The sequence below is a fragment of the Plecotus auritus genome, assembly GCF_963455305.1.
Source record: "Plecotus auritus genome assembly, chromosome: 1".
Classification (NCBI taxonomy): Eukaryota; Metazoa; Chordata; class Mammalia; order Chiroptera; family Vespertilionidae; genus Plecotus; species Plecotus auritus.
Window position 1 is genome coordinate 233,624,206 of NC_137770.1, and position 26,916 is coordinate 233,651,121.

General features: G+C 44.7%; 1 protein-coding gene across 2 annotated transcripts in view; it reads left to right on the forward strand.

The window, feature by feature from the left end:
- The window catches only part of CCDC149 (coiled-coil domain containing 149), a 107,435-nt gene that overhangs the window by 65,807 nt on the left and 14,712 nt on the right, over nt 1–26,916 (forward strand). The window contains exons 5-11 of one of the 2 annotated variants that reach the window (XM_080644699.1): nt 10,245–10,361; nt 11,187–11,359; nt 12,102–12,174; nt 13,849–13,933; nt 16,409–16,553; nt 24,809–24,885; nt 26,138–26,170. In XM_080644699.1, coding sequence (XP_080500825.1) covers nt 10,245–10,361; nt 11,187–11,359; nt 12,102–12,174; nt 13,849–13,933; nt 16,409–16,553; nt 24,809–24,885; nt 26,138–26,170 — 703 coding nt within the window. The remainder of the gene's footprint in view (nt 1–10,244; nt 10,362–11,186; nt 11,360–12,101; nt 12,175–13,848; nt 13,934–16,408; nt 16,554–24,808; nt 24,886–26,137; nt 26,171–26,916) is intronic. The other variant, XM_080644700.1, reaches the window with a different exon arrangement.

Genomic DNA, 26,916 nt, shown 5'->3' on the forward strand with positions numbered 1-26,916 from the left:
TTAAAGTAGACTTCACTAAAAAAGGAAGAAAAAGAGCTCGGCTGTGGGTGTTTGTCATGGTCCAGGACGAAGGGTCAGGGAGCTCTTTGTAAACGGTTTCTCTTGATGCTTAAAGCTCAGAGATGTCCCATCCTGCAGAAACCCCAATGAAGAGGGCGCTCTAATGGAAAGCTCTCACCTTGGGGCATTACGGAAATTAATTACAGAGAACTGAAATGAGGGATAAGGGCCCTTCCCTCGCTTCAGCCCCATCATATCTCACTCAAACTGGGATCTTGACTGTGAACTACATGTAGTGCTCAGCTGGGTCAGTGAGCAGCCGGGCTGGTTCAGCATCCCCTAATGTTTTATTGGCAAATGAGTTAGTTGCATTTGGTCTCAGAGACCATCTTTGAGCCTGCCCTGGTTTATATGAGCTTGTAGCCTGGATGGCCCATGTGACCAACACAGCACAGTTTTGGACTTTAATCCCATAGACCATATATTGTAATTATACTTCTTAGTAGAGAACTGGTTCTGAAAGAGATCTCTGCCCAAGACAGATCTTATAGCAACCATGCCCAAAGTCTACTAAAGTAAAGAGAAACTGAAGCAGCTTTCACACTATTTGGTGGGACACTAAGGAGTATGGCTCTGGGAGCAGTGTGTACTGAATTGTCTGAAGGTCATTCAGGGCCTTCCTAGCTGTGTGATCTTGTGCCAGTTGCTTGACTTCTCTGTGCCTTAGTTGTTTTCATCGGTATAGTGGAGATAATAGTAGTACTTGACTTATGGCAGGTGATTCAGTTCATTTCAACACATATTTATTGGGAACCTGACTACATGCTCTGGGGATAGGACAGTAGTGAGTGAGTCCCTGCTTTCATGGGGCTCCCATTCTAGTGGGAACTGATGGACAATAAGCAAATAAATTTTGATATCATATGCCAGGACTGACCAGCAGACCCTGAGTGACAGGTGAATGATTACTCTGACACACGTTTCTGTGAAAGAGAGGGCTAAGGGACTGCCTGGCTAAAGGAACCATTCAGCCCCGTTCGCCTGCCTCCTTAGGCTTTTATTGTAGTAATAGCTTGAACTAAAATTAGCTATTAGATACTAATAACAGGGTAAGCATCATTGAGAAGACACATGCATCTGTAGTGTCCTTTAAGCAAGGACGTTTTGAAGTCTAAATATAAAGATTCCAGTAAAACACCTGGGGGCTCAGACTTGTTTGGAAAAGTCAAGACATGGCCTGCCACCTTTGGCAAGGGTCCCCTAGAGGCCCCTGACCTTTCAGAGATTCCTCCTTACAGACTTTCCAACCAAGTCCCGTGCTTCCCCACAATCATATTTCCCAGATTCTGAGATGCACAGTTTTCACATGCGAACACCTCTGACCTAGTCAGTGGTATCATGTAGTTATGATTAACATTTTGTATTCTTTTTAGAGGTGCATAATGGTGAGTCTCAAAGTTGATAGAGACTTACGTTTGATGAAATATAGTAGTCCCTCCTTATCTGTGGTTCTGCTTTCCACAGTTTCAGTTACCTGTGGTCAGCTATGGTCCAAAAACATTAAATGGATAATTCCAGATATAAACAATTAATAAATTTTTAATTGAGGGCAGTTCTGAGTATTGGCGTGAAATCTCCAGCCATCCCACTCGATCCTGCAGGGACATGAATCACCCCCTTTGTCCAGCATCTCTGCGTCACATACACTCCCCGCCCATCAGGCACTTAGTAGCCATCTTGGCTATCAGATCCTGATGTCACAGTGCTTGTGCATAAGTCACCTGTAGTTGACTTACTAATGGCCTCAATGACAAGAATATGATGCTAGCAATTTGGATATGTCAAAGAGAAGCTGTACACTGCTTCCTTTAAGTGGAAAGGTCTGTGTGTATAGGAAAAACCATGGTACATGTAGAGTTTGGTACTATCCGAAGTCTCAGGCATCCCCCAGTGGTCTTGGAACGTATCCCCCTCAGAGAAGGGGCACAGCTGCACAACGCACTGTGTCAGAAGGTGCTAACTAAGTGCTAAGTAAAACACAGACTGTGTAGTGTGCAGCCTGGCAGAACAGGGGGGGGGGGGCAGTGGGGGGAGAGGGTGCGGAATGGGGGCACTGTTTATATTGGGAAGGAGTATCTATCTAATCATGTGCAGCTCTGAAGGAACCGTGGTGGGAGGTGGTCAAATAACCCAGGGAAGAGGTGAAGAGAACCTGTAGGCGGAGCTTGGGGTGGTAGAGGCCCAGCTTGGGGCCAGTGAGCCTTTTGTGAGGATGAAATAGGACACACTCCACGGTGGGGGCACTGTGCAGTGTTGTTGTTATTGTGGAGGGAGGCAGCATAGCAGAAACTCTAGAACCCTGCACGGCCAGGGTTCCACGCCTGGCCCGGACATTGGTAAGGTCCGATGTGGGCAAGTTACTCTATCTGTGTGTCTCAGTTTCTCACCTGAAATTGACGATAGTAGCAGCACCTCGTATGGTGCTTGTTGGACTTACATGGGTTAACATGTGTAAGCACCCAGGACAGGGCCTGGTGGGTAGTTCGGTGCGTGTGTTTGCTCTGAGAGTTAAGACTGAAACCTTGGGTGAGGGCTGCTCCTGAGCTGAGCAGGTCCCGGGTGAGGAGACCTGGCTTCAGAGCCCTGTGTCAGCCCCCCGGGGGGTTCTCAGCTGTAGAGAAGGGAGGACAGTGTCTGCCTCCTAGAGTTGTGGGAAGCATCAAATGAGAGGTCCCTAATATAAGGAGCACTTGAGGCCCCTGGGAGAGCCAGACACTGCTCTGAGTGCCGAGCTATTTCAGTGCAGATGACAGGCAAGGCTCCTGCTGTGGGCAGCTGACCGTGGGGAGCACACAGGCAGGAGAAGGCGGCCATGTCTGTGAGTACGATGAAGACAGCGGGGCAGGGCGGTGTGAGGAAGAGTAACTTGCGGGTAAAGAGCTTCCGTGATGGTGTCCAAGGAAGACTTCTCTGAGGAGGTGGCATTTAACCTGAGACCTGAAGGAGTCAAAAGGATGGGCTCTGGACAGACATGTGGGCAGGCTAGTCCAAGGGCAGAGGAAGTGCAAAGGCCCAGAGGCAGGCAGGAGCCTGGTGTATTTGAAGCACAGGGTGGCTGGAGAACAGAACAAGGGAGCATTAGCAATGGGGTTGGAGGTGGGCCGGGAGCAGCTCATTAGCCTCCAAAGGGCAGAGGCATTTATTCCAGTGCAGTGAAAAGCCACTGAAAACATCATGTGAAGGAAACTTCTAGCGTGTTGTTTGGCCCAAATTGGGTGCTCATTAGCTGGGCAACATCGATACACACTAATGAGTGTGTGTGCGGTGATCTCCAGAGCCCGGGAGAGAGAAAGTGAAAACTGCTGGGTCTGTGTTGTTGTTTTGGTTTTTTTTTGGTGTGTGTGTGTGCGTATTTTTAAGTGACAAATGCTTCTGTTTAAAGCTGGAACTGGACTAGAAATTTGGTCTCTGGTATACACAACAGAGTTGCCCACGTGGGGCCTTTTAATCTCTCGTGTTCAGTTTTATCGAGGGTATCTCAGAAGTCAGGGGCAGCGGGAGAGGGTGTGGAGAAAAGCAACAGGAAAACTAACGCTAGTCAGGGCCTTGTTTATTAAGCTGCCCAGCACAGCACTCTGCCCCACGGATGTTTACTAAGTGCCTTTTGGTGCTGTCCTCTTCCTAGGTGAGCTATTTGCATCCGTGTCCAGGATTGGGGGTGAGGGAGGGCTAGCATCTGCATCCTTCAACAGTTCTCTCAGCTGACCCTCCCAGTAACCCTGGCAAATAGGCACTTTATACGGACTGTAACCAGACCAACTGTGACTGGTGATTTCACTTTCAAAGCTCTGCATCAACAATACATTTAAGTCAACAGCGAGAGTTACATCAACAGTGGTCCTTGCATCATTATATCAGCGATTTTCAACCTTTTTCTTCTTGTAGCACACATGAACTAATCACTGAAATTCTGAGGCACACACACACACAAAAAAAGTTTGCTGATCTGACCCAAAAAATAGGTATCATTTTGATTCATTCACAACGGGCAGCTATTATTGTGTTGGCTGTTGTCATTTTTTTTATTTGACAGCCGAAGGGAAAAGAGGTCACTGCCCCTGACTGCATAGTCAGGTGTCGCATGTTTTAAATATTCTTGCAGCACACCGGTTGACAATCACTGACTTACATCTTCATATTGAGAAGACGGAGGCCCCGGAGTTGGAGTTGTGCAGCGTACAGGCTGGGCAGCCATTCACAGCTGTGCTGTCTACAGGGTCCCTTTAGCCTTATTATAGGTTGAATGTGTCCCCATGAGATTCATCTGTTGAAGCCTAACCCCAGGGTGCTGGTATGGGAGGTGGGGAGATTAGATCGCGATGGCAGGGCTCTTACACATGGGATTAGTGCTCATAAAAGAGACCCCAGTGAGCACTTTTGCTCCCCCTGCCACATGAGAAAACGGCCATCCATGAACCAGGAAGCAGGCTCTCACCAGACACCGAGTCGGGGGGCACCTTGATATTGGAGTTCCCAGCCTCCAGAACTGTGTGAAATGAGTGTCTGTTCTTTGTTAGCCCCCCAGTCTATGATATTCTGTTATAGCCGTCGGAATGAACTAAGATAATTCCTATTTTTAAAAAAAGTCCCCTGGGGTCCAGTGAGGTTTGATGGCTGCTGAGAAGGTGACTAGATCAGCAGAAGCAGGATCTGAGCACAGATAGCACCTGGGGAGGGGTGCCTGTTCCTGCTCCTGGCTGCCCCCCACTGTCTGGGGCCCGGGGCGGTGGCGGGGGGGGGGGGGGGTGCGGGGGAGATGGATTCAGGCAGATGACAGGAGGGGAGAGAGAATGGGGAAGGCTTCGAGGGATGAAGCCTGAGAAGAGATCAGGGAAGGAGGGGGACGTTCTGAGCCAGGGGCCTTGAGGAGGACCCAAGGTTGAGTGGGGAGTTGGACTCAATGGGCATTTGGGGGATGGGCACCTAAGAGCCATTTGGCCCCTTCATTTCAAGTCCCTTCAGCCACATCCCAGCTGCAGCTGCGCCTCGTCCATAAGCTGACGACTCACACCCATAATTCATTCATAAACATTTATTTCCATCTAAGTCACCAAATGAATGCATCCGCTGATGGCAGTGTGCGCACGCCTAGGGCACTGAGCCACGTCCAGGGCTGGCGCTGGGAGGCAGGCTGAGGAGTTCTGATCCTATGTTTGTGGGAATTGAGCACCCAGAGCAGTTGCTTCCTAGCCTTTTCCAAGAGGGAAAATCATCATCGCCTTTGGTCTACAGATAAGGCTGGTGTGGGGGCTCTGCTTTCTCCAGCGGGGGCCTTTGTGGGGAAACGTACGTGGAGGATGACACTGACCATCATCCCAATGACAGTCATAATAGCAGCTACATTATGGAACACTTCTTCCGTTCCAGGGGCTGTGCTAAGTATCGCAGAGAAATCCCATCTTCTCTCATGTAGGTTCTGAAGTCAGCATGTGAGAGGCAGGAACTTGTGTCTAGTCAAAATTCCCCTGATGGACCCTCAAATTTTCCGTAAAGTCCAGGGCACATGGCCATGTGTAGAGCTGAACAGTGGTATTCTGTATAAATATGAACAGTATGATTTTGCCCACCTCTCAGTCTGGGACACTGAGAGCTGGGGAGGGTAAAGTCACCCAATTTTTAAAAACTTTTATTTCTCTCTCAGTCTTTCTTCTCTGTCTCTCTCTTACTCCTCTTCCCCCTCACCCCATCTAAGGATGCTAAGGCTCAGAGACATCAAGGCAGATGTTTGAGGTTGCACAGCTCATAGACTGTGGGGCCAGGAGGTGAACCCCGAGGCAGGGGGACTCCAGAGCCTCTGAGCTGTCAGCTGGAAAGGCAGACCTCTTCCTGGGCCCTGCCATTCCTGCTGCGTGGCCTTCGGCTGATTGCACTTGAGTGTCAAATCCAACTAATGATCCAGCTATCACCAACTTGGGCCTCACTTTAAAAATAAGTGTTTCAACCAGTCTAGCCCTGAGGTTTAATAGCCGATATTGTATGCACATTAAACACCAAATGATTGTTAACATATTTATTGAAGCTTAACAGGCATCCAGTATATAAACGATGACTCTCTTATATGGCTGTCAGACCTGAGTAAACATGTTTAATAATTAATTGGCATTAAGCAAACATAATTGTGTGATTCTAAATTAAGTGCTCAGTGAAGCGGATTGTGAATGGAAAACCACCATAGTGTTTTATTACTTAAAGTTCAGGCCGCCAGTCTGGCTTTTCATATATCAAGAAAAGAGCCCCACTTTCCAAGTCATGTCACAGTTCTCCTGCTGCCTCAGACTGCAAAAGGCAGAAGCCAACCTGTCCCTACGCCCTTTGATTTGAGAAAGCTTTTTTTATTTGGTTAGCTATTTTTCTTTCTGTATAGCCACTTGGGGTTCTGCAAGTCCTGAGCCAAGCAACTGTGTAACGTGAAAGAGTTCTCACAGATCAGCTTTCAGTTGAATTAACCTTTGATGCTATAAGCTCCACCCCCCATACCCGCCAGGCCCAATGCAGTTGATTCTCATTATTGACCATAGTTGTATTCTCTATAGTTGTTGCAAATGCTAAAGTAACACATAAAGAACTATAGCTCCTAGGAAAAATACAGGATTAGGTTTGTCAACCCTGAGAAAGAAGATACCTACCAAAAAGGGCTCCTGTGGCTAACTGGGCTCAAATTTAAAAGCAGAACCTGGCAGCCATTTGTAAATAGGGAACTCTCACACAAGCCACACTTTAACAAGAAGTCTGCATTAAACTGCCCATTGCTTGCACTGAACTGCCTGCCTTCAATGTGTTCCTGCCATCTGAGTCAGCCCTTATAAAGAAGTTCCTGGACTCCTATTTTAACCAGTAGAACTGAGGCATTTCCTGTCCAATCAGAGCTGTGCAGCTATATCTCCATTAGCATCTTCCCTGACCAATCAGAGTGTGCCTTTTGAACCAATCAAACTTCAAGGATTTGGAGTCCTCATTTGCATGAGGACAGACCAATTGGGGCTAGGATCAGGGACTTCTGTCTATATAAGTCAGCTTCCCTCTGGCTCAGGGAGAGAGAGCACTTTCTCACAGCCGGTTGTATCACAGTTGAGCTCTTTGCACTGAATAAAGTTTCCTTCTTCACCACATCCCAAATTGGGATTCTTGTTGGCGTCGAATTGGTGCCAACATCGGTTGACAGGTTTCTGTGAGCCTCTGGTCACAACATTTTTGTCAATGGATCAATACATAATCTTGTTTTATGTGTGTTTTGTTTCTGTTTAATGCATATTATTTAATGCATATTGTTGATTCATCAACATTGAACTCACGACCATTCACTCTTGAATGAAGCTTAGCTAACACACATATTTTCTCTGTAAGACGCATCACAGCTTTCTTGTGCTTAGGAACATTAGATAGCACTTCAGCATTATGCATGAGGGCCATTTTAAACAGGAAAAAAAAGCAGAAAAATGTGGCACTAAATAGACCACGGAAAGGATACTTGTGCAGAGAGCTAAGCAAGGGCAGAGCATTGCCTCTTTCACCCTCAGCTGGGAGCCAGGCTGATAGACAACACACATTTTTTGCAACTCTGCACTTGTTCCCCCATGCCCATGCGGGATTTAGAAGTGCCATGGGTGCTGATTTTGAGGTTACAAATAAATTTGGGCAAATTTGAAAATACAGAATCCTTGACTAATGTGGCTCGACTGTGATCAGATTCCATCAAACACATCGTCTGTGTATAGCCTCTGCCAGGTCTTCTATAAGCTGTTCTGCTGCCTGGAACATTGTCTGCCCAACCCAAATGATGCTTTGGCACATAGTAAGTGCACAATAAATATACTAGTATGTCCAGTTCAACTGAGTAATTTTTAAATAAGAAGCCCAAGCTGATGTCCTTTGAAAATGCTCTTCACTTTTCTCCGGTCATCATTTCTTTTCCAAGTTTGTTATTATTTCAATCTACTCAATATTCTACTTTGCCTTCTAACTTTCTCTCACCTGCCCCTAAATCCTTCAGAGACTTGAAAATAAAGCCATTTCCTCTACTGGCAACAAATCCCTCAAGATTCATTGGAAGGAACAAGGAAAAGTGTGTCCCAAGCAGGCACTGCTGGCGTGTGGGATCTGTGTGACAGGGAAAAACTATCCCCAGGATCTCATCCATATATGAAGCCTGTCCACACACACCCTACAGGGAGGCGGGGGTGTCAGGCTTACAACCTTTTTAGAAGAAGCATCCGGAAGCAGTACCGTAACTTTTAAAAGTCACTCTAATGGCAACCTGCCTGGCACTAATGGGAAGCTAAAGGGTCCTCTGGGACCACTGGATCTTCCTGGTCTCACCGAGTTCCCATTGTTGCTCTACCTGGAGGTTTGGCGCTGCCTGTGAAGCTTGGCCCTGCCGTGTGGGGAAGCTATGCATTCTGTGGGGATCCTTGGGAAAATTGCATTTCTGGAATTATATCCCTAGGGATTTAAAAACATATAAATAAACATATGTTATGAAAGTCATGCATAGTTATTTTGAAAGTTTGGAAACTACAAGTGTTGGCAAAGATGTGGAGAAAAGGGAACCCTCACATACTGTTGGTGGAAATGCAGACTGGTGTAGCCACAGTGGAAAACAGTATGGAGTTACTTACCTCAAAAAATAAAAAATGGAACTGCCTTATAACCCAGTAATTCCACTTCTGGGAATGTATCCGAAGAAACCCACAACACTGATTTGAAAGAATATATGCATTTTACAATAGCCAAGCTATGGAAGCACCCCAAGTACCATCAATATATAAGTGAATAAAAAAGCAGTGGTATATACATATAATGGAATATTACTCAGTCACTTTTTTGAAAAAAAAAAAAAAAAGAACGAAATCTTACCATTTGTGACAACATGGATGGACCTACAGGGTATTATGCTACATGAAGTAGGTTAGTCAGAGATAGACAAATGCCATATGACTTCACTTATATGTGGAATCTAAAGAACACTGTAAGTGAACAAACAATACAGACTATAGACTGATGGTTGAAAGGGGAGGGGGCTTAGAGGACTGGGTGAAAAAGGTGAAGGGTATGAGAAGTATAGATTTGTAGTTAAAAAATAGTCTCAGGATGTAAAGTACAGCATAGGGAATATAGTAAATAATATTGTAACAACTATATATGGTGCCAGGTAGGTATTGAAAATATGGTGGGGAGGGAACACTTTGTAAAGTATGTGAATATCTAACCACTCACTATGCTGTACACCTGAAACTAAAAAAAATCAATAAAATATATATTAAAAAAAATAAAAAATAAATAAATAAACATGTCAGTGGGATTGCATAGCTCACATCACCCTTATTTAAAACAGCTACAAAGAAGCCCATTGATGGATTGCATTATAGTTTGCTAACAATTCCACTGTTGTTAGAGGCTGTTCTAGTTTGTTTACCCTTTCTATAAATAACAGTGCAATCTGCCTTTTCTTTTTTCCTAAAGCTAGTCCCTGTCTGGGATTATTCTTAGCCCAGAGAGTCAGAAGTGAAGTTACTGGATCATGAGGTTGGGACACTTTTTTTTAAAATATATTTTATTAATTTTTTACAGAGAGGAAGAGAGAGGAGAGGGATAGAGAGCTAGAAACATCGATGAGAGAGAAACATCGATCAGCTGCCTCCTGCACACCTCCTACTGGGGATGTGCCCGCAACCAAGGTACATGCCCTTGACCGGAATCGAACCCGGGACCCTTCAGTCCGCAGGCCGACGCTCTATCCACTGAGCCAAACCAGTTTCGGCGAGGTTGGGACACTTTAAGGCTCTTGATAATATGGCCTCATTGTTAGGAGTGTGGGAGCATGCTCATCTCAGAGTGTGCTATCATTTTTTTAAAATTTCTGCTAAGTTTAAAAGAAACCCAGAGTTGGTTTCCTCACCAGGGCTGTGCTACACAGGACATCCACCTTCAAATGCCCAGGCCTGTGTTTCTATAGCCTTGTACCATTAATACATGCACACATGTGTATGTGCATGCGTGGACAAAATACAGTATATTTCTAAAAACTTATGATATTGGCAAGGAATTTCTTTGTCTTCTGCTTTTCCCTGGCATTTCTTGAAAATCTTTCAAAACTTCCTGCCTGGTGTGCTTGGGTTTGTTGGTTTGTTTGTTTAATCTACTCCTTTTAACTCTCTCCCTCTCTTTCCTACTAATGGAAAATGCAGCTCTTGAGGATGACAATTGCCAAACAGAGGCTTGGAGATGAAGAAATCGGTGTGCGGCACTTTGCAGCCCATGAGCGTGAAGACCTGGTTCAGCAGCTGGAGAGAGCGAAGGAACAGGTATTGCTAACATCCGTTCAAAGCAGGAGATGGATTTGCACAGCTGGACACAACACACAGAAGAGTGGACTGTGTCCCTGTTGCCCAGAGGGTGTGAGGTGTCTGGGATGCGAGTCAGAGGAGGAAGGAGGGTGCCAGCCCAGTGCTTTTCCTTCCTGGGTACTCTGCGAGGTTCCCCAGCCACCTCTGTGTTCCTGGCTTCCAGCAGGTCTGCTCTGTTACTTTGGATGCCATTGTTCTGAACACGATAAGAAACTCCCCCCCCCTCACCCAGGAGAGACAAGGAGAGAACAAAACGTGACAAACTGGCCTTAATTTGCAAGTTTCCGCTCAAATGCTGAGCAGTGCTTTTTAGGCAAAATCTCAACGGGTACAGAGTCCCAGTTAGGGAACAGCTAAGAGAGCCCAGACTTGCTTTCCTTCTCTTGCTAATTGGTGTTGAAGAGCAGAACACGATTTCTGGGTCTAGAGAGGCTTGAAAAATCCTGTGTTTGTAAGACACTGGCTGCTGTTGCCAGCGTCGGGATTTGGCCTCTCCGAGCCTCTGATTTCAGGACATGCTGCATGTTGGTAAGGGATCGGTTCTGTTTCTCCAAGCCAGTGCACCCCTCCCACCTTCCTTAGACAGAGTGTCTGGCAGGACGCCGGCCCCTTCCTTTTAGCTTTGATCGTATTCCAGTGAGTGGCTCTCAGGGTTTTACAGCATGCAGGTCGTCTTATGCGCTCTCTAAAAATCAGTCAGCCACGCAGAAAGCTCCACCGCTGGCCATAAAGCGGGTGCCTGAAGAACAACATCTTGAGGAAGGGCGCTTCCTTTGGTTTCAGATTGAGTCTCTGGAGCATGACCTGCAGGCCTCTGTGGATGAGCTTCAGGACGTGAAGGAGGAGCGGTCTTCCTACCAGGACAAGGTGGAGAGGCTCAACCAGGAGCTAAACCACATCCTGGGCGGCCATGAGAACCGCATCATTGACGTGGACGCCCTGTGCATGGAGAACAGGCAAGTGGCCGGGCCGGGCCTGCCAGCAGGCAGAATGCTGGCTCACCACCGGCCTGCGGGCTAGGAGTTATTTGCAGCCCTATTCACATTTGAGAGAATTGCCTTACAATGGAAGGAACATCACAATCTCCCCACCCCCCACCCAAATAATAATATTAATGTCACAGATTAGTAATAAATGTCAGAAAGAAGCAGCACACACCTGCACGCCCACGTGTGCCCCTTCCTCTCTCCCCTCCCACCCAATTGTGCGAGAGGGCAGGGAGCCAGTGAAAGCTGCCTGTTATTGCTATCAAGGAGAGAGAAAAGAATGAGAAAATAAATTGAGAAATTCCCTGAGCTGCCTCTTTTCCCCGAGGCAAATTTCAGTGTGTGTATGTGTCTAACTCAGTGTTCTGTCTGGTGTTGCTTCTTCCCGCCTGCCTTCCCAGTGGAATCATCTTAATGAGAATTATGTGAAAAGCGTGTGGATATCCCTTAGGGGATCTCTGCACGGGGCTCTTCTGAAGCGGGGTTTCTGTGATTTGGGCATATTTGACCTTGATCGCAGCCACTTAAGCAGAGGTCGCACAGGCGCGCTTTCCTCCCCGCCCTGCCCTTCGGTGGTGAGAAGCATTGTATGTAAAAGATGGCTCTGGAGGCATGTGCTTTTTCCTCCGCTCTATGTGAATGTGTGTGTGTTGGTTTTCTTTGTTTTTGTTTGCTTGTTGCCCCCACTTTCTAGTTGTACTTGTTTTTCCAGGTATCTTCAAGAGCGATTAAAGCAACTTCATGAAGAGGTCAACCTCTTGAAATCCAACATTGCCAAATACAAGGTAGCAGAGCCATGGTGATGGCATTGGTGATTCCATTGCACGTCTAAATGTCATCCTATTTCATTCTCTTTTATGTGCCAAAGATATTTTAGTGCCTGCCTGCCCTCCCAGGGAGAGGCCCATAAGAGCTTTCACCGAGGTAACTGATGAGAATTAAACCTGAGACAACAAAACAGCTTTTGCGAGAGTTCCTTCATTGCTGTTATCAGGACGGGGCACACAGAGACCCCAGAACCCAGACACGGCCCCTTGACAGCCTCGGTCGGTCCATGCGACCTCAGGCTTCTTACCTGGCTTTTCTAGAAACTGTTCTGTCACCAGATGCTATTGGTCTCATCATCGTCCCTAAGAAAACGGTTTCCGAGCGACGGAGAAACAAAGATTAGGAAATCACAACCCAGACCATAGTATTCACGTCACCCTGAAGGACAAGGTGTCTAAGTTCTCCCCACTGTTATTTCGTCTCATTCCAGCACCATTAGTTTGATAATATCTATTTCTGCAGATGTTACTTGTAAGTGTTATAATTAGAGAAATCTCCTGGGTTTCTCTGCTTTGAAAATAGATTGATTTCCCTTGCTGAGGGGGAAGTTTTACAGCAGTCTAGATGCTTGGGGGAGAGAGCCTTCTCATTTTCCTGGCTTTTGACGTGGGCTTTTTTTTTCTTCCTCAGAAATCTCCATGCTGTTCCTCTTTTCCGTTCTGTGGGGGCCACACGTTAGTTTATACACGTCTATATATACCCATGCAGCCGAAGAAGAATACAGCTTTAAAGATGTATAATTAATACATAACTTTAAAATATGCACGAATGCATTCAAGAACATGTCTTCTGCTCTTCTATTTGCCAAGCACCAGCTGTATAGTACATATCAATTTTTTTTTATTAGCAGAATTATTTAGGTATAATTTGGTTCCTTGTTCTTTTTTTAAACATATTTTTATTGATTTCAGAGAGGAAGGGAGAGGGAGAGAGAGATAGAAACATCAGTGATGTGAGAGAATCATTGATCAGCTGCATCCTGCATGCCTCCCACCAGGGATCCAGCCCACAACCTGGGCATGTTCCCTGACCCAGGGAATTGAACCGTGACCTCCTGGTTCATAGGCTGATGCTCAACCACTGAGCCACACTTGCTGGGCAGTACACATCCATTTCAATGTAAGAGTCTCTTCTAGGAATGACATTTAGGTGGCATCTATGCATTCCCTTTTTGTGTCCACGGCAGGAATCACTGATTGGCCGTGGTTCTTTTTCCGGTCCAACCACGGAATCCTTCCAAATACCACCGACGACTTCTAGGCCTCGGTACATGAAAGTGAACCTGTTCTCCATCTCTTGTCTGTTCGGAAGGGTTTTCATAACCAGTGGCTTCACACATGAGACTGAGATTTGATCATTTAACAAATATGCATAGAGTGCCTTTTCTATTTGGGAGAGGGAAATTGCTGTCATTCTGCCAGGCACCAACTTTTTAAAAACCTCTTTTTTGGGACCATAAAACCCCAACCCTTTGGCAGGGACTCGGAACTTGAACAGGTGGGCCAGCCTCAAGGGTTTGCCAAGGGTTCTTGGGAGCTGAACTGGGAGGATGTGACTAAACGTAACGAGGCATTTTTTCATGATTGGCTTTTCTGACAGAGGGTTTTCTTTTTCTCCCAATCCTGCTTTAGAATGCTCTTGAGAGACGGAAAAACACAAAAGGCCAGGGCAGATCCAGCAGCAGTGCTCTGACGGGTGTCCTCTCTGCAAAGCAAGGTAGGGCTTCTTCTCAGGGGGGACGCTTTGGACCCCAGAATGCTAGAGCTGTCAATCACATCTCGTTTTGTGGACTGGGGACCGAGCTGGCTCTTAGAAACTTCCGGCTGCAACAGAATTCCCTAGCGGGCTCCTTAGAACACACATTACTGGGTTTCTGATTTAGTAGGTCTGGGGTGGGCCTGGGAGTCGGCATTTCTGAAAAGTCCCCAAATGAGGCTGATGCTTGGTTGGGGGGCCCTGCTTTAAGAAACTCCGCCTTAGAGGTTTTTCTAATAGCTGGCCTCTTATGTGTCCTTTCCCCGGCCCTGTGCTCTTCTTTCAACTATGTTGTCCCTTCTCTGATCACCAGCTTAGCATCTCCGAGTACATGTTGCAACCTCATCGAATTTCCCTTTTTCCTGGCCTCTTTGAATAGAAGTCTCGGAGCTGCTGGAATCATTTTATCATGGAGCATGTGCCTTTTTCAAGGAAGCTTGTATTGATTGCAATTTTGTTCCTCCTCCCTGTCGATTCCGATGAAAAATAATGGTCTTCCAGGAACCTTCCAGGGGAACAAATAGCAGAGAGCTTGCTTCTGACGCTTATGATCTGGGAACTCAGTTTTAATCGTAAGCCTCGGGTTGGACATGCGTTGCTGGCCCACATTCGGGTCATTGGCAGTGCAGACAGCAACAGTCAGATGGCAGTCTTAATCAGAGCGAGGGTGGCGTAGAAAAAAAATGCTGACTTTTCAGCTTAACTAACACCCAAGGCACTTTTCCAAGCAACTTTTTTCTTTATTCTACTAGAAAAGGACACCCTAGATTTTTTTAATAGATTTTTTAAAATATATTTTTCATTATTTCAGAGAGGAAGGGAGAAGGAGAGAGAGATAGAAACATCAATGATGAGAGAGAATCATTGATTGGCTGCCTCCTGCACACCCCCTACTGAGGACCGAGCCTGCAACCTGGGCATGTGCCCTTGACCAGAATCGAACCTGGGATCCTTCAGTCTGTACCCCAATGCTCTATTCACTGAGCCAAACCAGCTAGGGCTAGATTTTTTTTTTTTTTTTAAGAAAACTACAGTACTCTATAGAAATGTGGAGTAGCCCATCTACATTTAGCTTTGGATACTCTTGACAGCATAGTGTCTTTGAGTGCCGAGACGAGTCTTATCACTGCCACAGGGCATGCCAGCCACACTCAAACACGGCCGCCGAGCAGCAAATCAGGGCAACCTTTGCAAATAAGCGTTAGGCAACCTATTATGAGATGCCTTAAACTGGTAACTAGAGACCTATGCAGACATTTTGCTTCCATAAAGTTCTTCCTACATTAGTTATAATAAAAAACATTGGAAACAACATTTATTTATTATAGATCTGTATATGAACTACAAAGCAGCTCTTACGTTTTATTTAAGGAGATACTCAGGATGAGACATCAAGTTAAGTGAAAAGAGCAGAGCTTTTTTCCCATTTTTGAAGAAAATTGTATGAATTAGTATATCTATGTATGGGCATAGGAACAGTGTTCAAAATTATATAGTGAACCCATGGACACAGACAATGGGGTGGTGAAGGCTTCAGGGTCGGGGGAGGATGCGAGTGGGCTGGAAGAGATTAATGAGGGGAAAAGGAGGAGCAGTGTGATGCTTTCAACAATGAAGATTAAAAAACTACAGTAGTCATATTAATTTAATAAATCATATTATTTTAATTAATTAAGTCAACATGGAGCCTGTTAACAAATAATCATGTTAATCTTATGTTTTATATGTAAATTTAGTTTTCAGTTGGCTAAAATAATTAAACTATGCTAATATGTGAAAAAACACACACAAAAACTTAAAGTGATTTACACTGTTTTCTTTTTCTGCCTGGTGGGAGTACAAGTGATCATTGACTTTTTGTGTAAACCCTTTATCTATCCATTCCAAAAATGAGCATATACAGAATGTATTTTGTAGTTTAACTAGCCTCCCACATCATCTTGCTACTAAAGGTACACACCCTGGGAAACTCTGACGTACAGGAAGGGGTCAGGACTAGAGTCATTGTCATTAGCGTGGCAGCGTGACCTTCAGCCAATGTTTTTACTCCATCTGCACTTTGCTTTCCTGTACATGAAATGAGGATAAATGCTGCTTTCACCAGGTGGATTTTTGTTGTTGTTCATTTTAAGTCTCAAATGAGTTAGTCAAGAGGAATGTATCTTTGAAATTATAAAATACTGGACAAGTGCAGCAGATTGTTCTCCTTTTAAAAGTTGTTGATAACAATCCATGAGGACTTCCGCCTTCCTGTTTAACCCACACACTGAATTTCATTCTGTTGTACTTTTGACCCTCGAAGTGGACTCTTCAATGCAACCCAGCAGCAGTTAGAGGCTGGGCCCCTGTCAGTGTCCAGGAAGAGCTGACATTGGTCTGCATTCCAGGGTTCCAGATGACCTTAAGTCTGAGTTGTCCCTGTTCTGTCCCACCTAGTCCAGGATCTGCTATCGGAGGATCATGGGTGCAGTCTGCCAGCGACTCCGCAGTCCATTTCTGATCTGAAATCTCTGGCGACGGCCCTGCTGGAGACGATCCACGAGAAAAACATGGTCATCCAACACCAGAGGCAGACCAACAAGTAGGTGGCTGGGCCTTCGGGTGGGGGTCGGCAGGAGAGATGTGGGGTGATGGCGACTGGTGGGGCCACGTGTCTTAAGAGGAGCGGGTGAGAACCCTCAATCTGGAAGGAAACTCCTTAAACTGGAACTATGCTTCTGCTGAGGTCAAGCAAGCAAATAATACTGGCCACTGCTTATTGAATGCTTACCCTGACCTACCCCCTGAGCAATGCATATTAAATGGTGATTTTGATAGTACACTCGCCCGGGTAACTCAGCCTACCTGTCCACCAGGTCTCTTTTAGGGGAGGTAACTCCTGGGAGCCATTTTTACCTTTGAGGGGCTTTGAATGGCAGGAACAGCCAAGCATCCTCTCAAAGGCAGATGTGGCTACAAAGCAGTACACGTTACACTTCAGGATCAGCAAAAAAGAGTGACAATTAAAACAGAATGTCTTATTTGGTTATTATAAACATACTGACTGTGTTGGGCAAAATCAAGCAAGTAGAAGTAGCCATTAGAGACAACAGAAGCAAAACTGAAAGTGTTCAGAGAATGGTGAATAAACAGTAAATTAAAGCAGCAAACACTGCAAACCCCGCCCCATAGTTGTCAACACTCCGTGCTCAGAAGGGCCCTGCACAGGGTCTGTCGCTCCTGTCTCCATGTTGAAATTCTAAATTATTGTTCATCAAGGGGGCTCCCCATTTTCATTTTGCACTGGGCCCTGCCAATTACGTAGCTGGACCTGCTTATAAGACCTACACCCAGAGCCCAAATGAAGGGGTGGAGGAAGAGAGCAGCAACGAAAGCCTGGGCTTCCAGCAAGAAGGGGAGGGACTGGGGAGGGAGTTGGGTCCTGGAAAATGATTGAGAGTATTGTAAAAACAAAACAGAGAAAAAGAGGAGATGGAAGGGAAGGGAAGATCGCGCAGGAGATTAAGATATATATAAAAGAAGGCAGAGAGCAGTGGAGGGAGTCTGGGCAATCTCAAAGAATGACAAGGGTAATTTATTGACAGAAGTCATTTCAAAGATTCTTTTTAAAGAAATCTTAACCAAGGAGAGAAACGGCCAGAGGCTGAAATGCAGATACTTCTAAGGGGAGGGAGAAGGAATGGGAATCTCCTCGCACAGGCACGAGTTCTCTTTTCTCAGGCAGAACCCTGCAGCGTTCCACATTGCTGTTGACCCGCCTGACAGGTTGATTTCCTAATGCGTCCCTATGGATTCCCCATGGGTTGCCACCTCTTTTGAGAAAGACTGATGTTTGCATTCTGTTTTAATGCACCTTTTCATTTTTAACTATTTAATATTTTTGAACCATTTCGTGGTTCACATGTGAAAGGTTAAACAGACCAGCCAGTGTTCCTCAGTGGTTGAACATTGAACCAGGAGGTCACCGTTCGATTCTCGGTCAGGCACATGCCTAGGTTGTGGGCTTGATCCCCAGTAGGGGGCGTGCAGGAGGCAGCCCATCAATGATTCTCTCTCATCATTGATGTTTCTGTCTCTCCCTCTTCCTTCCTCTCTTGAAATCAATAAAAATATATTTTTTTAAAAAAAGAATAAAAGGTTAAACAACAATATACAGCAGGTCCTTGAATAACATCAGTTCATTCAGTGTTATTTCAGTATAATGTTGCTGTGTTGGAAAGGCACGCAACTCTTGTTTATATCAATCAGCCTATGGTAAAACTGGTTTTCTTATACGTCATTTTGCTTAAAGTCAAAGAATCTATTGAGGACGTTAAGTTAGGACTTACTGTATCTCCAAACTACTGTTGTCTCTTAGCCTCCCAGTTCCCCTTCCTGAGAGAAACCACCATTCCTCATTTCTTAAGGATCCTTCCCAAGCATACATATATAAGCAAGTGCAGAATACATTTATATAGATATACAAAAACGCTCATGTATATTTGTGTAGGTATTCTCTTTCATTTTTTTATAAATAGTAGCTAGCATACATATTTTTTAAAGTTTTTCACTGTTCTGCACTTTGCCCATAACAATAGATCTTGAAGATTGCTTCACATCAGTACATAGAGTACCTAATGTGCCATTTTTAATACTAAGAAGGTCTTAAGTTTCATGCTTTTGATAAATGTTTTATTTGGGAGCATGTAAAAAAACTAAACAACAAATGGAGTGTGGGCTAAGAATAGAAAGTGAATTTTGTCTGCTTGCGGTTATTCCCCATGATTTAGAGTTTTGTAACTAAAATAACAGGATAGCTTTGTTTTGGGGGAGCATCATTCGTAGGAATAAAGATACCCTGTCCCGGAAGTGTCTTCCCCACTGCCTGACGGTTACCGCCCACCCCTTGAGAAAGTGCAATGGGAGCCATCTTGAAGAATTGATGACAAAACCAGGATTTTACATTTTGAGAGGACGTCCAATTACTAGGCATTTTGCTTGAGGTATTTATTGCCAAAGAGTTGGCAGTTGTCTGATTATTGCTACAGAAGAGATGAGGTTCACTTGTCTTATAGACAGATGGCAAAGCATTAATAGAAGAGGCAGATGTTGCCCTAGCTGGTTTGGCTCGGTGGATAGAGCGTCGGCCTGTGGACACAAGGGTCCCGGGTTCGATTCCGGTCAAGGGCATGTACCTTGGTTGCGGGCACGTCCCCAGTGGGGGGTGTGCAAGAGGCAGCTGATCGATGTTTCTCTCTCATCGATGTTTCTGGTTCTCTCTTCCTCTCCCTTCCTCTCTGTGAAAAATCAATAAAATATATTTTTAAAAAAAGAAAAAGAAAAAAAAGAAGAGGCAGGTGCTAAAGTACTGTTTCATGGAACACCACCTTTAGTACTCCAGGCCTTCTCAACAAACCATCACTTTGCCAGTGTGGGGTGGTGAGTTGGTGGTGGCGGTGAATTTATGAAGACACACTGGCCTTTCACTACCCTTCCTGCTGTGCCTAAAACTGTTCACCGCTCTTCCCCTTCCCTGGCCAATGGTAAATAGCTTAGACCAGGGATGGGCAAACTTTTTGACTCAAGGGCCACAATGGGTTCTTAAACTGGACCGGAGGGCCGGAACAAAAGCATGGATGGAGTGTTTGTGTGAACTAATATAAATTCAAAGTAAAGGAGCGGAGGGGAGAGCAAGAGAACCCTCCGCTCTTTTGGCTCCGCGGGCTGGATAGAACAGCCAAACACCTGGGCCGTAGTTTGCCCACGGCTGGCTTAGACATTCAGGATCTTAGTAGCAGCATGAGCTATCATGGATCAGAGCAAAGATTCAAAAGAAGGTCGCCTGGGTGGAGGTGGGGGTCAGGATCATCTCCAGGTCTGAGGAGAGCCACAGACCCTTGCTGCTTCTTCAGGTCCCGACTCTCCCCAAGGACCCTCACTCAGGGATTTCTGTTCCCTGTGCTGTCCAGAAAGCAAGGAGAGAGGCGCAGTGGTGGCCAGTTCTTGAGTCAGTTCCATCTTTGTAGATCCCCTCTGATGTTGTTATTATCAGAAACTGCTATTGAAAATCCAGAGTCCTGACATCTTGAGGATTTTCCTAGACTATTAGGTGGGCATAGGCAGAAATCTCCCCATCTTCAAACAAACTGTAGCTAATTACAAATTTCGTTTAAAATCTCCCCTATCCTACAAAAAAAAAAATCCTCTCTCCAGCCTGTTTAGCTTCGAGCTACTGCCCTGGCTGTCTCCTATCCCCTGCTCAACTACTTGGACAGTCATCTAAAGTCACCGCCTCAATGTTTTCATAGTCTGCTGTTGTCTCAAGCCTGTCACTTGGATTCTGGATTTCATTGCCTCCACTGAAACATCTCTCTCAACGGTCGGGCACATCCTCTAAGTGACCTCCTCTAAACTTTCATTTAGAAGTATGACCACTTCTAGAATAAGACAGCACTCACCACACCGTCACACCTGGAGCTCGCTTCCCTGGGCTTCCAAGGCCCCACATTGCCCTAGCTGTCCTCCTCCGTCTCCAGGTGCTTCTCTGGTCCTTTCTTGCCCTACGCAGAAGGCGGTCTAGTCCTCTGTTCTTCTGAATTCTCCCATGCTGTTGGTGAACAGATCCACTCCCCCAGGCTACACTCTCATCTCTGCACTCCCACATCTTTCCTCTCTCCTGTATGTCCAGATGGAGATGCTGTAGGTGCCTCACACTCCTTACCTGCCTCCAGCTTGTTGCCTCGTTCCTTTAGCTTCCCTGCATCCCCATTGGCTTGTTTCGGGCCACCATCATCGCCGACCTGGACAACGACTTTCTAACTGGTTTTTTCCAGTCCCTTCTCAACTCTGCATCAAGAATACTTTTCCTAAACCTCATTATGCTATTTCTATGCTTAATACCCTTCAATATCTCCCCGGTGTATAAGTCTTAACATTGTCAATATGGCAACAAGATAATTAAATCTTGGTCCCTACAAGCCTCTCTGGATTCATCTTTCGTTCACTCTTCGCTTCTGCTGCACAGTTCTACTGAAGGACTTGTGCATTTCCAGGCCCCTTCACTTAACAGCTGTGTCACCCTGGCATATTAGTTGACCTCCCTGGAACTTAGTTCCCACATCTACAAAATTAGGATGGTAAGAGCTGCCTCATTGGTTGTGGCAAGGGATTGAGATAATTACTGTGCAGTGCTTAGGGTACTATCTGGTACAAAACACGTGATTGATAAATATCAACTGTTATTACAGCTTTCCACGGGCACTGCACGTGCCTGCACACATCTGTGTGTCTGTCTCCCACCAGGTTTTTAGTCCCTCAAATACAAGGACAGGGTCTGCTTCTCTTCATTATCCCCTACAGCCTCAGTAATCGTTTGTTGACTTGGTCAAACTGAATTGAATGGACCCTGCTCTTACTTCCACCATCTCTATCTATAAATACAGCCAGCTATTAAGACCCAAATAGCCCTTTTCTCTTCCTGGGTTGCATCATGCCGTTCAGTAGACCACCTGCCATATTCTTTCAGTGTCAAGCCAATCAGGAGGTCCCTCTTTGTCATTTGAAGCATCTTGGGTTATATTTGACAAGTCAGCTGTGGTTACATCCATATTTCAATATAAACAGTTTTAATGAGAATTTGCTCCAGACACAAGAAATCTTGTTTCCCATTGCCATTACTGGGTATTGGTTAACAGTATGCACTTCGGAGGTAAACTGAGGCTTAGGTTTGTGAACCTGGAGGACTAAGAAGAGCTCCTGGTGGCTAACGAGGCTCAAATTAAAAAAAAAAAAAAAAAAGGAATCTAGTAGCCATTTTTGCACAGGGACCTCCCACAAAAGCTGCACTTTGGGGAGAAGCCTCTGCATTAAAATGTCTGCCTCTGCACTGAACTGTCTTTCTGCCTGCCCTGTGTTCCTGCCCTCTGAGCCAGCCCTTATAAAGGAGTTCCTGGCGTCCCATTTCAAGGGACTGAGGCTTTCCCCAACCAATCGGAGCTGCACAACTCTGACCAATCAGAGCAGCTCTATTCTGACCAATCAGGACAGTGCCTTTGGACCAATCAAACCAAGGATTGATTTGGCATCCTCATTTGCAAGGCAATGAACTAATCAGGGACCAGGGGCGGGGACTTCTGTCTATATAAAATCAGCATTGTATGAGGGAGCACACTTTTCAGGGAAGACTAAAGAATCCCATTTCCGTGATTGGAGCAGAGCTGCAGAGCTAAAGAGGGTCCAGGACCTGGGGCAGCTTCAGAGCCCTGCTATATTACTGTTGAGCTGTTTGCACTAAATAAAGTTTCCTTCTTCACTGCACCCCAAATCAGGGGTTCCTCTTGGCTTTGGAATTGGTGCCAATGACCATGGGTTGACAGATTCAAATCCAGACTCATCACCAGCTGAGTCCTGCATATAGTTTTGGTCAAGTTAACTAACTTCCATGCCTCTGTTTTCTAATGGGAGGAGTAGAGTATGGTGGGTAAGAGCACTGAGTGTTGTGAAAAGACATATTTTTGAGATGCACTTTGCATCCTTAGGCAAGTGGGTTAACCTCTCTGTTCCTTAGGGTCCACATGTGTAAGAGAAGGATTAAAAAAGACAATATGCACTTCAGGGGTTTTGTCAGGTCTGATGAGATAATGCAAGTCTGGTAGGTGTTCAGCATGGACCCCGATTCATGTCCAGGACTCGGGAAAGATCAGTTTTGCTGTTTGTGTCAACAGTATTGCAGTTGCTATTGCTATTGACACTGTTCCTACTACCACAACTCCCGCTGGTCCATTTTACTGCCTGCAGCCCTGCCTCAGATGCCAGTGCCAGGCCGAAAAAGCAGTCACCCCTGACAAGCTTAGGAAGTAGATTGTTGAGGACACCAGCAAATTCACCTCACTCCGTTTCTGGGAGACATGGCTGTTCTCTGGGAGCATCAGAAAAAATACAGCCAAACGTCTCTCCACCACGCCTTCCAACATTGCCCTGACGGCCTCCCTCGGTGTCCAGGGAAGAGTTAAGCCTTATTGTTTGTTTCCAAGAGGCAGCCACATACAGATGATCTGATCTCGTTAAGAAACAGGCGTCAACTTGAACACGGCTGAGATTGCATCTCAAACCCATCAGCTGGTGAAAAGGGAGCTTGGATCAGAAGGCCTGAGCAAAATATTGAAAATGAGATTACGAAGAATGGTGTTTATTGAAGGGTCAGAGTCATGAAAGCAGAATAAACCCAACAATTGGAGTGAAAATTGAAAGTAATTGATCAAGACTATGCAGAATTTAAGACTTAAGAAAAAGAGGCAAAGAAAAGCTCTAAGTACCCAGATGAAGAACACCACACATAGTAATATCAAAGAGTTTTTCATGAACTCAGAGGGAATATTAATTAAGATGCTGTAAGTTGATTCAGATAAAATAAAGATGAATTCAAAGCCATATATATGTGCAGATATATACATATTCATGTCTCTGTGTATATGTGGGTGTGTGCAGCTATCTCTGGAATATAAAGAGCTGGGAGAACAATTCTGCTGTTCTGAATTCTCCTGTTGAAAAGAACTGAAACTTTGCTATTAAGGGATATTTCTGCATCATTTTAGCACAGCAGTGCCAAGAAAATCCTCCAATAAAGACTTTTTTCAATTTCCAGACCAATGGGGAGTGATTGAAGTTTTAGATGACTATCAGATTATTTCCCAACATATTTAATTTTGTGTAAAGGAGGGGAAATATATGCCCACATTTATGTCTTCCCATGAATATATACAAAGTTTGACTTCCGGGTAAGTAGTGTAGTCTTTTCAAATACTCATTCCAGAACTCACATATCAATGAGTCAGAATGGTCACCTTGGGAAGCAATATCATTATTCTAATGATTTTTGCAATCACTGAGAGTTCTTTAGAAATGTCTATATCTTTAAGCTAGAGGTCCCTCAGCCCAGCCTGCACCCTTGCGTAGTCCGGGAGCCCGGGGTGGGGGGGCGGAGGAGCGGGGATTGGTGTTCCACTCATGGCTTATGCCCTCTCCTTAGCGCTGCCTCAGAGGCAGCAGAGGCTCCTGCCACCACCGCTGCACTGGCCAGCCGTGAGCCCGGCTTCTGGCTCAGTGGCGCTCCCCCTGTGGGAGAGCACTGACCACCCGGGGCAGCTCCTGCATTGAGCATCTGCCTCCTGGTGGTCAATGTGCATCATAGTGACAGGTCGTTCTGCATATTAGTCGATTTGCATATTAGCCTTTTATTATATAGGATTCTCTACATTGATAATTACAAGCCATGAGAAAAGAAAAGCATTTTTTTAATCAAGTACATTTTTGAGCATCTACCAGGCATTATGCTAGATAGCAAGACATAAATCCAACATAGGTTAGTTCTAAGAGGGCAGATATTATTATTTTATTGACTCAAAGCAACATTACCAAGTATATTCATGCATGGTATTTGTTAGACTTGATTGATTCCAAAACTCAGATCTACCTTCAAAGAGTCAAGGTGTGATACTACTAAGGGTATTCAAAATGCATAGTCATTTTTAGCAATGAGCAATTCCTAAATAGAAATTCTATAAGATGTTTGGGCAATGGCTGGATAATTGTTTAACTTCTCAGAGAAACTACCTTTTTGGGAGAGGAGTCACTTCAATGGCAACATTTTAATATTTTAAAAAATTATGTACTTTATATGTATTTCCAATAGAGAGAGAGAGAGAGAGAGAGAGAGAATTCCATTTTTAGCATGTATCGTAAATCTCAAAACATTTTCTATTAGTGTACTAGTGGGTTTCCCAAGTAGCCAGCTCACAGGCTTGCAAGCTGATGAGATGCTTACTAATCTGTCTGCTGCAATATTCTCCCCTTTTCCAGAATCCTAGGGAATCGGGTGGCTGAACTGGAGAAAAAATTAAGAACTCTGGAAGTTTCTGGTTTGTGGAGTCTTCCAGGTAAGCAGTACGTCATAAAACTTGTTTTTATTTTCTTTTTTTTAAAAAAAGGAAGTGCTTTCATAATTTACAAAGAAGATTCTACCTTTTCAATGTCCTTTTATTCTAAGATAAGTGCTGAGAAATCTACAAGTGCTTTAAACTTGGAAACCATCATTTTGGAGGGAAATCAGTAAAGTATAATACATATGCAGGTTCTCATCTACATAACTATGAAGTTTTGCTAACATAAATCTGAAACAGTCTCTCCGTGTGGCTATATGTTTTTTGTAAACTTTGTGAAGATAATAAATTGCTTCATTTTTGTCACCATAGGTGTCTTATAAAGATTTGTTCAATTTAATCATAAACCCTAAAAGTGAAAATAAGAAAAAACAAATATTCTAACCCTCATGCACTTACCAACCTCCTTCTCCTCTCTTTGCCCATCCCATTTTTAATGTAGCTTGAAGATCAAAATTTCCTGTGGAGCTTTTTTTTTCACAGTTGTACACAGTATTAATTAGCTGTATTTTTTCTTCTTATCTTGGTGAAATAACCCCTTCATTGACCCCAGTCAGCTATTCCCCCTTTTCCTTTACTCGTTCCAAAAACTTGTACTTATCATTTTCCATCGCCTCCTCTGCCCTGAGAAGCAACGTTGTACATGTATTTTTAGTTACTTAACCTTTCTACACAAGCTAGTCTCCTCTACCCTTGGTTCCTATCTGTTGCTTCCCTATAACTTCCGGGGAATGAACATTGCCACAGGGATATGAACAACAGCATGTTTGTTAATGTAAATCTGAATTGCTGCCTTAGGTTGCCTGGAAGTGTGTTTCATAAATTGGAATTTTGAGCAGCGATTCCTTGAACTTGATGTCAAAAGACCTAACAAAACTAATTAGTGGCGAGTGCCATCCTGGGGATTTGAATGATCCATTTTGCACAAGAACCTTTTGATGCGGTTAAAACCTTCTTTGAAGGCCTTTCTTTTATTGCATTGAATTTCAACACAGTCGGGCACATTTGTCGTTTATTTGTGCAGTCAGATTGCTATTTCTGTGCTTGTACTGAAGTTTGGATTTCCCACCCCCTCTTCAAATGACTTAGTGAAATCTCACAATGTTTTATTTCTACAACTTATGTAAAAAGCTGGGAGTTGAATAACAATGAATGCTGAGAATTTTCTCTTTCTGGTGATGTTTGGTCTAGGTTCCAATGGCTATTGTGCGATAACAATTGTCTCTTTCCTTCCTTTTGCTGCCTGAAGGCCTGAGCTACAACGTTTCAGTAGGATTTGGGAGTATGTTCTATTCGACATTTTTGTGTTTGTGGCTAATATCATTAGTGCATAAATATCTGCCCCGCATGTAAATAAATAGAAATGCATTCTCTATGTATCCTTGCACTTCCCTGATTAGAACAGTCAATTGAAATGGAGAATTTAATTAGCACAAAGCAAATATTAAATGGTGAAATTAGCTTTGAGGAACCCGGCTGAATGGATTTTATGCCGTGGCCATGTTTGTTCTCATCTCTGGCCTCCACATAGATACAAAGTGGGAGGGCAGGAAAAAGAGTGCCAATTTCCCAGTGGAATAGCATTGCCCTGGCACAGTGATGAAGGATGTTACAAGGAAGCAGCGCCTTATGATCATTCTCAAAGCTGTGTGAGAGTAAGGGGTGGGCCTCTTCCCGCATAAATCAGACCAATCCCTCTGCCTGCTCATTGTTTTATGGCTCCAATTATGGAGCAAGAAACAGTGTGTTCTTTCCCCCTCCTCTTCCTCCTCCTCCTGGTCATCCTCTTCTTTTTTCTACCTTTTCATCCTTCATCTTCCTTCTCCTCTTCTTCCTCTTCATCTTTCTTTCCCCAAGTGGGAGCCAAATCATAATGTTTCAGCCAGATGGAGGGAACTGAGTCTCAATGGTTTCAGAGAGTTGCTAATTCTCTTATTCACCATCGTCTTGAAATTATCAGGGTTTCCTCCAGTAAATCAACCCTTCAACCTGTTGATACCTTTTTGGGCATCACTTTGTGAATTTAGT